A 12237-nucleotide genomic window follows, 5' to 3' on the forward strand; every position below is an offset into this window, starting at 1 on the left:
GCAGAGTGGCAAATCAAAATATACCTTTAGGAAAGTTTACGGTTTATCTCCTAGCTAAAATGTAACCTGTGAAAGGTGGGATGATGTGTTTTGCTGTTATTTTATAAAAATAGTTCCAGTGATCTAACATGACAATTTAACTGTGGTAGGTCTTTCAGGGAGAAAGGTCTTTCAGGGCTCTGTCATTTCTCTTGTAAAACATTTGTTCAGCACACATTTGAAAGTTTTAGATTCAATTTTTTCTTTAATAATGATTTTTGTTACTATCTTTCTTATGTTCCTTACTTGTCTTTTCAACCCATGTTTTTCAGATCAACATGCAAAGTTGAGTTTTGTGTGATTCTGGTGCCAAAAGCTGGGGAGTTCTACAGTAGATGTTGAACATTTAATGTTTTCTAAAGAAGTTAAACTTCTGAATATTTTATGCATCTGTTCACAGGAAATCTACTTTTATTAGGTAGCCATGACTTTCTTTTGGTTTTCGTTCATAATTCTTTTAAAGAAGACTGTTTACTCAGTAAATATTTCATAAGTTCCTGATACATGCTGGTTGCTAGAGAAACAAGAAAAATTAAGACACAGATTCAAGAGAATATGATGATAACCTGAAAGATGGAAAACAGTGCTTGTGGTAAGTTTGCGCAGAAGGAAGTGGATGGTAGAAGGCAAAGGGAAAATGAATAGAAAGGGTTGAAGGTAGAGAGAGCAACGTGACAAAAAACAGATATCATCAACAATACCCTATTAAATCAAGTACTGATATGAGGAAATGATGAAAAAACAATCCACAAAGAGCCTCCTGCCTCATGTTACATTACGGAGCTTGAACAGTTTTCCGAAAGGTGAGACGTCATAGTCATGTTCTAGAAATAGAACGACATCATCACATTTGGTCCAGATGCCAATTAGTCTAGTAGCACTCTTAGGGAATTCATTGAGCCAGTTGATTTTAAAGACAAAGAGAGAGAGAGAAGGTGTGAATACACTATAGAAGTTGAGGCCAAAGATGTTGAAGAAACTACACTATGGTCTTTGAATAGTTTGGGGCATATTCTAGAATTGTAGCAGGTGAGGAAATGGAAGGTTTTTCTGGATGCAGATAAAGCAGAAAAATGTATTCCAGTTAAGACCATGTAAATTATAGTGTGAAAATAGTAAATAGTTGTAAATATATTCCCATGATTTTAACCACAGAGGAGTCTCACACTTCATGGTTTAATTCCTTCCTCCCCCCTTCCTTTCCCTCTTTCCCTCTTTTCCTTCCTTCCTTTGACTGTATTCCTTTGTCTTTTCTTTGATGTATCTGGGGTTGAACTCAAGACATCACAGGTACCAATGAGAAATTCTTCCATTTCAGCTTTGTTCTCAATCTATTTTGCTTTCATTATTAATGAAGTAGCGTCCCTTTTTTTTGTTGCTTTGTTTTTTTTTTTTTTTTTTTTGTTTTTTGCTCTGGCTAACTGGGATGAAAGACAGGAATAATCAAACTCAGTTTTTTTGCTAGTTGAGAAGGTGGGGGGTCTCATGAAAGTTTTGCCCATATGGGCCATGGTAAACTAGGGGACCACAATCCTCTCCAATTATAGTCTCCTAAATAGTTAGGATTACAGGCATGAGCCATAATTTCATAAGATTCATTTTTATGTTTATTCTGTTGACTTTTACATTCTTGATTTTGCATTCTCTCATGACATTTTATGCAAGGATCCTAAATTTCCTTGGAATAAATCTCAGTTTTAGCCTCCTTTCCTATTTCTGATGTGATCTTTGTCTCTGATACAGTACCTTGAATTAATTAGTTGCCTCCGTGTTTGTGACCTGTGCGGACTCTGCCTGAAATCATCCAGGCCCTTGAGAACTCAACCTTGTTCCCATGAGTCAAGCTTTTCATTTTATTGAAAATTTTGATTGACAAAAAATTATGCATTTTAAAGCTCGAAGCCTATTGGTAGCTCTTTTTAAGTAAATAGAATATTTCTTTCTTTTACAAAAATATGGAGATTTTTGAGTTATGTGCTGCAAAGAATAAAAAATTTAAAACTTCTAATTTTATTGAATACTGGTAGGAGAATAACCTTCAAATATATCATTGATAGATATTTAATTGCAAAACATTTAATTGACATTTGATAGCTCTTTAAAAATATGAGTAACTTTTATGGGGCATAGAAATTTAGGGTTAATTATAAAGAAAAAAGCCAGCAATTGAGATGAAAATACTTGTGTAATTTATGGGGAATGTACTAGGAATTTCAAGGAAAAGATACAATGTATACTAAGGGCTCTTGCTCGTAAGGAACTTTCAAGATAAAGATGGAGAAAATAATGAGAGAAGGAAGTCAACATAGACAGAAAGGATAATAACCCAAAAGTTTACAAAGTAAGCACATTGGAGGTAAGAAAAGCATGGTATTGTATCTGATCAAAGAAGGGAGAAAGTAAGAGACACTTGAATTATATTTTGCCAACAGATGACAAACACTTGTGGAAAACATAGAATACAAGAGTGAAAAATTATAACTGAGTATCACATCAAGTTGACAACAAAATATTTTGGCAACAAAGCATTTTGTCAAATGTAGGGTGATAGCAGAGAGGAGAGTTGGAAAATCAGCTGGTAACAGAGTGTAGCAGGGCTAGGATATGAGCCTTAGGGTCTATACTTGATCTGATTTGAAAGGAAAGAGAACATTTCTGAGAAGAGACATGATCAGCTAAAAAAATTAGTCTGGTAGTGTTGTTTTAAGTTATAGACAGAGAAAACACTGAAATTTAGAAGGCAAACTAAGGGGAAAGTTAAAATATTGCTGTGAGAATTAGGTTACTGTGGTGAGTGAGGAAGTAAGCAAGGCAGGGAAGTGGAGGTCTTGCTAAGATGTACCAGTATTTGAAATCTTATGAGGAATTTGGACATAAAAGAAAGCAGAGGGTTAAGCAGTCTAAGAAATATAAAGAACGAAGCATGCCTTTCTCTTTCGGTCTAGGAGGGATGTGACCATGCTGGTGGGTGGCAGGAAGAGTTGGCTCGGGGGAGAAATAAAACAAAAGACAAAGGGTTGTCATTGATATTGCACAGTATTTTAGTGAGGTAGTAAGAGAGGAATTGCTCAAGGTAGGTCAACTGCTCCTGCTCAGGGCAAGAGATGATTAAAGAGAATGAAGCTGAAAAGAAAAATTGAAATGGAAGGAAGGAAGGAAGGAAAGAGGGAGGGTGGGAAGGAAGGAGGGAAGGAGAGAGGAAGGAAAGGAGGGAGGGCGGAGGGAAGAAAGGGACGTATTTACTAAGCATGAGAGAGTAGAGATTGGGAAAATGCAGAAAATAAGGGTTCCAAATGGAACTTTTGAGAACCACAGATACTGGCTGTCACATAAAATGGAATACTCAGAGAACATAGTTAGAATAATTTTCTGCTATGTATGTGCGCACAGGTATGTGCGTGCGCGTGTGTGTGTGTGTGTGTGTGTGTGTGTGTGTGTGTGTGTGTGTGTGTGTATGTGTTTGGTTCTGGAGCTTGAATTCAGGGACTGGGCACTGTTCCTGAGCTTTGTGCTGATGGCTAGCACATTACAGCTACAGCTCTATTTGCAGCTTTTTCAGAGATACATAGTTTCACAGACTCTACTGCCTGGGAGATTTGAACCATAAACCTCAGATCTCAACCTCTAGATAAGCTAGGATTACAGGCATGTGACACTATTGCCCAAACAATTGAAAATCTTTCTAGAAGAAAAACAAGAAAATATATTAATATTTAGTTCTTATTTTTCTTTTGAGCAGTTATGACATAGTCTAAATGACTTCCCCTGAAAACAGAAAATAAACAATAGTTTTTTATCATGGAAGCTGAGGACAAGAACCTTACCTCTCTCAAAGGATCATTAAGTTCATTTAGAATATTTTCTTCATCGAATATTTTGCCTTGATATCTGTGTTCATAATAATCATGTATCTTCTGACGCATATCTGCCGGGAGCTTGTGGAAAGACATGTATTGTTCCACTTGCTTATACTGTCAAGAAAAAAGAAAGAAAATTAGAAAACATTGTCAGATGAGAAACTGTGACATCGCTTTGCTGTGCTATCTTCAATATTTGAAGTCCACAGAACAAAAGAAGAAATCCTTTAAGGGGAAGGAACTAATGTACTAAGTCCTTGTGTACCTATTCAATGTCATGTGCTGTAGAAGCCCTTGTATTTAGATAATCACTTCCTGTAAAGAGACATCAAGGAGACACGAGTGGAATTTAGAGTAATTTTTTTAAGGTCTATACAAGCCAATGATGATACAGGGGAAAAATGAGGTGTTAGGCTTTTTTAATCGAGTCCTAAGACAAATAAGTTGCTGTTTGGCTGTTGATTTAAAAGAAAAATCTTGTTAGTGAATAGCACAAAATGTTTTATCTTAAGCTTTCTGAACCCAATTAAACATTGATTCTACAGGAAGAGAGCTTGGAAATCATACACACTTACGTGATATAATGTCCTGTTATGTGCTGAGAACTAAGAGAATATATCAGGTTCCCAATTTAGGGTTTAAGAAAACATGAGGATCAAAATAGATTTGTTCAAGGTTAATTTAGATGTTTAAGTTAATTTAAGCAACACATCTTTAAGTGAGTTGTTTATAAAACCTAGAAAGGAACTTGCAGACTTCCTCTTTTGGAGGGCAGCACTGGAGACTTATGAACAGCCTTATGTTTTGGTAGGTAGGAACTCTCCAACTTAAGCCCTGCTGCTCCCCCTTGGATCTTCTTGGAAGATCTTTGTCTTCCAAGTAGATGGGATTACAGACATGTGCCACTATGCTCAACAAAGGAGCTTGTTTCTTGAGAAAAGCAGACCTTCCGATTGAGTTCTGGAGATTGGTTCTATTGATGTGCCAACTTTTCCTATTTGTGCACATACATGTACAAGGTGTTTTAATGTAACATCCTTGCTAGTCATCTAGGAGCAAACAAGCAGGGGTATTTACCTGTCAGTCTATGAGAAGAGAAGAATTTTAGCTCTTACTCTAGGCAATGGGATCAGAATCTGCATCTTTTTTTTTAAGTACACAAAATAAGAACATAATATTAAAGTTTCAGAAGCCAGGAAAATTTAATCAGACAGCAACAATGCTTGATAAGAAATGTACTCATTATCTTGCTTATGTGATTGTAACCCCTCTGTACAGTATTTTCACAATAAAAACTTATTTAAAAAAGTGTTCTTGAACTTGTGGTGCTTTACTTGCATTCCTTTTCTCTTGCTATGTAGTATCTTTGCCTTATTCTGTGGAGTATGGTAAGTCTTGAAAATATCTAACCTTAGAAAAGCAATGGTAATCACAATAATCTAGGACTGAAATAATTTTTATACTCACTGGAATACATCCATGGAGTCCTATAATTTCTGACTAAAGAAGGATTCACTCTTCTTTGGGGCCAATAGGTGGTAAGCTATCTCTACTTTCTTTCCATAATGCACTGTTTAAACAAATTCTTGGAACCCTAAGAGTCTGTGGTCACAACCTACATGTTACACCTTAGTTTCTTCTTTCCTTTCCTACACGACACAAGGATGTGGGGGAATACTATATCTGCTATCTCCATCTCTGGTATGAGAAAATTCATCCTCAATTAGCAGTACAAATGTTACACGTAAAGATAGTATATTTTATTGAAGACCGAAGTTGTTCGATCAAGTCATCTCATCTCTCTGCCAATTCAGTTGTATTAACTAGAGAGCGCTCTGTTGAGTAACCTTTCTTAATTATTTTACAGTCACAATGTTCTATGGACATTGGATGTGCATATTTTAGTATATATATATATTATTCATTTTAATGATTCATTATTGTATACTAGCTATTGATCTCACAAATGAGGAATGATTTCTATGTGCCAATGGTATTTTAAACCATTGTCAAACCAACCATATTACCCAGAGCTTGACAGTAATACATAACCATAGTTGCTACCAGACATCTACTGAGTCAGAAAACTCTGGAATTGAGTCCTCACAGATTGTGCCTTAGCAGGCCTTCTACGCACTAGAATTTTAAGCACCATGTTATCTTAGGACATAAGGAAGCAAGCCTGAGTGAGAGCAGGAGAATGATAAATTTAGTTGTGACAAGTTAAGATTTAGAGACTCATGGTATATCATCATGCTTACATATAGGTCAGGAACCCAGAGGAGGAAATCACACATCATCAGTGACTAAGGGAGTGTGAAGGGATGATGTGTCAAATGAGAAGAAAAGAGGAAAAATCATGGAACTGGTACTTTTGAAAGCAGTTGGATCATAAAGATTGGAAAGGGGTGACATTGATCAAGATGCGTTGTACTCATAAACTGACATGCTGAACTGAAATCTCTGTGAACAGCTACTTAAAGAAAATATTTTTAAAGAGTATTGTTAATAACCATCAAGACATGAGAACAGTGTTTGCTTGGGCAGCACATATACTAAAATTGGAACAATACAGAGAAGATTAGCATGGCCCCTGGGCAAGGATGACATGCAAATTCGTGAAGTGTTCCATATTTTTTGGAACCAACCCAGATGCCCATCAGTAGATGAATGGATCAAGAAAATGTGGTATATATACACAATGGAATTCTATGCCTCCATCAGAAAGAATGACATTGCTCCATTTGTTAGGAAATGGAAAGACTTGGAAAATATTATATTAAGTGAAGTAAGCCAGGCCCAAGGAAACACAGGTCCCATGGTTTCCCTTATTTGGAATAACTAGTATATGTCTGAGTCAAGCAGAAAAGGTCAGATAAGTTGATGTTAGGGGAATGAACCCCAAGATAAATATCCAATTTTTTTCTTTCATGCAATTGTTTCTAACTTATTTATAAGATGATTTCTTTGTTGTTTTATATGTTCCTCCCCCACAGTATAACCCCTGCTTTCATTGTATTTGATGTTGGTATAATTTGTGGAGGGGAAGGGAAAAAACAAACCATTTAAGTAGGGATACAGGTGGACCCATTGCAACAATGAGATGTACAAGTCGTTATGTCAAAAAACGAACATTACAACTTTGGGGGGGGTGGAGATGGGAAGGTCTGGGAAAGGGAAACAAAGGAGGAGGCAAAATGCTTGATGAGAAATGTACTCATGGCTCAGTGGTAGAGCGCTTGCCTTGCATGCATGAGGCCCTGGGTTCGATTCCTCAGCACCACATAAGCAAAAAGAAAAAAGCCAAAAGTGGCGCTGTGGCTCAAGTGGTAGAGCGCTAGCCTTGAGCTGAAGAGCTGAGGGACAGTGCCCAGGCCCAGAGTTCAGGCCCCCAACCGGACCCAAAAAAAAATGTACTCATTACCTTGCCCATGTAATTGTAACCCCTCTGTACAGTATTTTCACAATAAAAAATTTTTTAAAAGACATGAGAACAGAACCAAAGAAAGATGATTAATACAACTCAGATATCAACTAGGAGTGGTTAGAAGGTACATAGTCAAAAAACAAACCCAATACAAAGCCAACACAACAGATGCCAGCTATTGGCCAAAAATTTGGAAATTGGGCAATACCTTTTCTTGGAATAGGGCACGAATAAAAGCCTGGACTGTTTCTGTCACACTTAATAAGCTTTGCAAAAGTAAATGGAAGAATCATTTCTATTTAAAATGTTTAATTAAAAATGTGTTAGATTTTAAGAAATACTCTTTGAAAAGATAATAGTGATGGCTTCAAATTGAAATAAACTAAAACCTAGACATTGTAAATAAGTTGGGAAATTCGAATTTGCCAGTCATTGCTTGATACATTTATTAGTGATCAGCAAACCGACTTTTTGAAAGGCAGAGGTGAAAATACAATTTTTTCTTAGACTCAAAAGATCAAATGTACTGGGGCAGTGACTTGTGGAAAATAAAGTCTAGCAAGTGTGAGGCAGGGCTAGAAGAGGTAGAGAAAGAAGATAAAAGAGGAAAAGAGGAGAGGAGTGGGAAAGAAGAGCTTAGAGGAGAGGGGAGAGAAGGAGGAGGAGGGAAAGGAAATGGGAGGGAATATTAGAGAGGGGGAAAGGAAGGAGAGGGGGAAGTGGATGGAGGGAAGAGGAGAGAGTTGAGGATGGAAAGGTGTAGTAGAAAACAAGTATTTTTAAAATTTGAAGTAATTCATGCATATAGTATTAAAATATGATCGAATAGGAGTGTTAAAATGGTAGATAATGAATACTCCATTTTCAAACCTACCCGTTGTCCGTCTCCTATAATAGACTTGACTTTTTGCCATGAATATCAGGGTTAGCCACATTTAGTATCCCAAATCTTCCTTTATTTAAAAAAAAGATTGCTATGATTAGGTCATGTCACTAGTGTATCTTTCCTCAGTCTTCCTTGTACTTTAATGTATTTCTATTGTTCAGAATACTGTGGACAGGTTATACAATGAAAGTAATAAATCCACTCCCTCTTTCCAGCTACCATTATCTCTACTTTACAATGCTCAGAGGGATTAAAACTTTGTACTTGTGATTTGCTTTCCCAACTCATAAAGTTCTTTCATTTTCTGACCATATAAATATTGACAACAATTCCAGGTAAAACATTTTATGACATTTACTTTCCTTTCTTAGACATTTAGAAATTTTCTTTTTCCTGAGAGTTTCCTGTTTTCTGAGTATGTTCTCTTCCTTTAGGATATCCCAACCCCCAGGATTGCCTTTTGGCTTATTTATTCCTGTTGCTGGAAATAGCACTCAATAAACAGCTCAGAAATGTTATGTGAAATAAAGATTCTGAATCTTCCTATGTGTGAAAACGTAACTACTACCATCTCTTTTCTCCCTTTTCTCTTTTTCGATTGTCAATGTGATGTACAGAGGGGTTACAGTTACATAATAAGTAATAAGTACATTTCTTATCAAACGTCTTACCCCTTCTGTCATTTTCTCATACTTTCCCTCTCCCCCAAATTGTACAGATCATTTCCAACATATATTCTTGTGAATATCACTGTTGCATTGTCTTTTATCTCATCATACTGTTGTTCTCCTTCCCTTTCCTAATTCAGATAAACATATATACAATACCAGGGTACCAAAATCAAATACAGTGACAACAGGAGATATACCATGGGGGAAGAACATACAAAAGGTCAAGAAATCACATAGTACTTTAAAAATAACAACAACAAAGAAAAACATCTTGTGTCCATGTCTTAGAGTTCATTTCTCTTAGCATACTCTTAAATGGTCATATATACATACCTATTGAGTTATTCTGCTCATCTGCATATCCTAGACATATTATCCTAGACATATACTAATTATTGCAAATAAGGGAAACCATGGGACAAAGGTTTCTTTGTCTAGCTTACTTCACTAAATATGATTTTTTTCAAGTCTTTCCATTTCCTTACAAATACATTCTTCCTAATGGAAGCATAGAATTCTATTATATACATATATATGTGTGTGTGTGTATATATATATATAAATATATATCATATTTTCTTGATCCATTCATCTACTGAGGTTCATCTGGGTTGATTCCATATCTTAGCTACGGTGAATAATGCTGTGATAAACATAGTTGTGCTGGTAGCTTTAAAAATATTTTTGTGAAAATATTGTACAAAGGGGTTACAGTTACATGAGCAAGGTAATGAGTACATTTCTTATCCATTATTGTTGCCTCCTCCTTTGTTTTTCCCCTACCATCCCTTCCCTCCTACCTCCTCAGCTACCCCCCCCCAATACAGCGTTGTTTGTGATCATTTGGGTAAATGCCCAGAAGTGGAATTGCTGGGTAATAGGGGAAATCTAATGTGCAGTGTTTTTAGGAACCTCCATATTGCTTTCCAGAGTTGTTGAACAAGTTTACAACCCACCAAGAGCGCAGTAGCTTTCTCTGCACAGTTTAAACTTAGGAACTCTTAAGCAATGACCTAGCTCTTTTACTTGTTTCAAATAGGATTGTGCATTTATACCTGGACTGGCCTGGACCATAATTCTCCTATTACACTTCCTAAGTATCTGGGATGATAGGAGCTTCACACCACTCAATGCTTGCTTATTTATTTATTTATTTATTTATTTATTTATTTATTTATTTGTTTGTTTGTTTGTTTATTTATCAGTCTTGGGGCTTGAACTCAGGTCATGGTACTGTCCTTCAGCTTAAGGAAAGCTCTCTACCACTTGAACTATAGGGCCTCTTCTGGTTTTCTGGTGATTTATTGGAGATAAGAGTGTCACGCAGTTTCCTGCCTGGGCTGGCTTTGAACTGCAATCCTCAAATCTCAGCCTCCTGAGTAGCTAGGATTACATGTGTGAGCCTGGCCACTCCATGCTTTTTATTAATTGACATGGAGCACTAGAGAACTTTTTGTCCAGTTTTCCTGGAACCATGATCCTCTTGATTTTAGCTGCTTGAGTAAGAAAGATCAGCCATAGATTGGCCATACTATTAGTATTAATTAATAAACTGACCACACATATGATGAATTTCACAAATGTATACATTTCTCCCACATTCTAGGATATTGTGTGAAGTTGTAAGAAATGATTTTGTTATAAAGTAGTTCTTCCTGTTTGATTTCTATAATCTTAATATTTTAGGTTAAAAGATACAAACGTTTTAAAATATTTTAATACTTGTAGGGAATAAGAGCCATGCAAATGTAAGGCCATCCAACAAATATAGGAAACAATCCTTTTAAATATCATTTATATTGTTCTCAGGGGCAAAATATGACATCTTTATCAACCATGAGTCATCAGATGCTTTCATCTTGTTCCCCAAGGCATCAACAATTCATATAAATTTTACCAAAAATTTCAATAATTTTCCCTTTGTCTGCATCTTCATTATTGCCCTTCTTGTCAAAGCTACTTTATCTCTCCTACACTCATGATTACCTTTCTAACGAGATTTACTGTATCTATTTGCATATGCCTCTTTTCAATTATGAATCCATTTTTATGATTCAGCAAGGCAGAGTAAGATTTCAAAACAGTCAACTTAGCAATCTTTATCACTGAATCCATTTTTATGATTCAGCAAGGCAGAGTAAGATTTCAAAACAGTCAACTTAGCAATCTTTATCACTTAACTAACCAAGTACATGAAAACAAATAGCAATAATGTGAGGTTAGTAGATTTAATAATTAGAAGAAATTGCTTAATTCCTAAGCTGGTAAATCATCCATATAAAACATTCTTAACTTATTTGTAATTATGGAATAAAAATCAAGGAGACAGATTATTTTCAAAAATAAAAATAGTCCTTAGAACAGTTATAGTCCAATAAAAATGTGCTCGTTTCTTTTAACAATCTTTTGCAAGAGTTTGCGGTTTAATGACAGATGATCATTAGTATAATATTTCTTTATATTTACATATATTGATGTTTAAATAAGAATACAATGTGCTACAGCATCCCTACTATGATAACTTATCACTCCTTTCCCTTTCCAGAAGATTCTATGCTCCACAAACTTACCTTACTTCCTCCCTTCCACGATTTCCCTCAATTATAATGGCTTCATCTAAAATTTCAAAAGCAGAAATTTCCCAACAAAATATCCACTAGCCCGTTTAGAAAGGTACCTATTCTTTTCTACTTCTTTCCTTCTCTTGTAAACAATGGAAGAGGTGGGTCTTCTCCACTGGAAGTTAATATTTCCACTTTTTTTTATTAAGTATCTTCATATTATAGTTGCAGAAACTGTCTCTTACAGTTCTTTGTATCCTCCATTATGTCTTCATATCTACTCTACTCAAATAGCATTTATTTGCTAGTTTTTTCTTTAATTTTATCTTAATTGATAAAGTATAATCATACATATTACAGAGTATGATGTGATGCTGTGACATATATATATATCCATCCATCCATCTATCCATCTATCTATCTATCTATCTATCTATCTATCTATCTATCTATCTATCTATCTATCTATCTATCTATCTATCTATACATTGTATAACAATTCAATTAGGGTAATTAGTCTAAGCATCTGTCACCTCCAACAGTATTATTTTTCTGTAGTAAGCAAATTGAAAGTCTTTTGTTTTGGAATATATTATGCATTAATAACCTTCATACTATGTAAGAGTACAATTGCTTATAGTTTGTACATTTTATTATTAATCCTATTTGGCTTTGTGCCTATGGCCATCTTCCCTTATCTTCCTTTCTCTTATTCCTCCCCAGATTCTGGTAACTACTAGTCTAGTCTCCACTTCTTTTTGAAAAATATTTTTAGGCATGGCATATGAGGGTACTC

The 12237-nt window shown here is 35.6% G+C and overlaps 1 protein-coding gene and 1 non-coding gene across 2 annotated transcripts in view; one reads left to right on the forward strand and one right to left on the reverse strand.

Moving 5' to 3' along the window:
- The window catches only part of Hcn1 (hyperpolarization activated cyclic nucleotide gated potassium channel 1), a 286942-nt gene that overhangs the window by 43573 nt on the left and 231132 nt on the right, over positions 1 to 12237 (reverse strand). Inside the window, exon 5 of the mRNA XM_070041145.1 lies at positions 3864 to 4010. Coding sequence (XP_069897246.1) covers positions 3864 to 4010 — 147 coding nt within the window. The remainder of the gene's footprint in view (positions 1 to 3863; positions 4011 to 12237) is intronic.
- LOC138840832 (U6 spliceosomal RNA) lies at positions 6428 to 6534 on the forward strand. Its single transcript, XR_011376236.1, has one exon. It is a non-coding gene; the product is annotated as a U6 spliceosomal RNA (small nuclear RNA).

This window comes from Dipodomys merriami, unplaced genomic scaffold, assembly GCF_024711535.1.
Source record: "Dipodomys merriami isolate MVZ:Mamm:240054 unplaced genomic scaffold, mDipMer1.0.p SCAF_30, whole genome shotgun sequence".
Taxonomy (NCBI): domain Eukaryota; kingdom Metazoa; phylum Chordata; class Mammalia; order Rodentia; family Heteromyidae; genus Dipodomys; species Dipodomys merriami.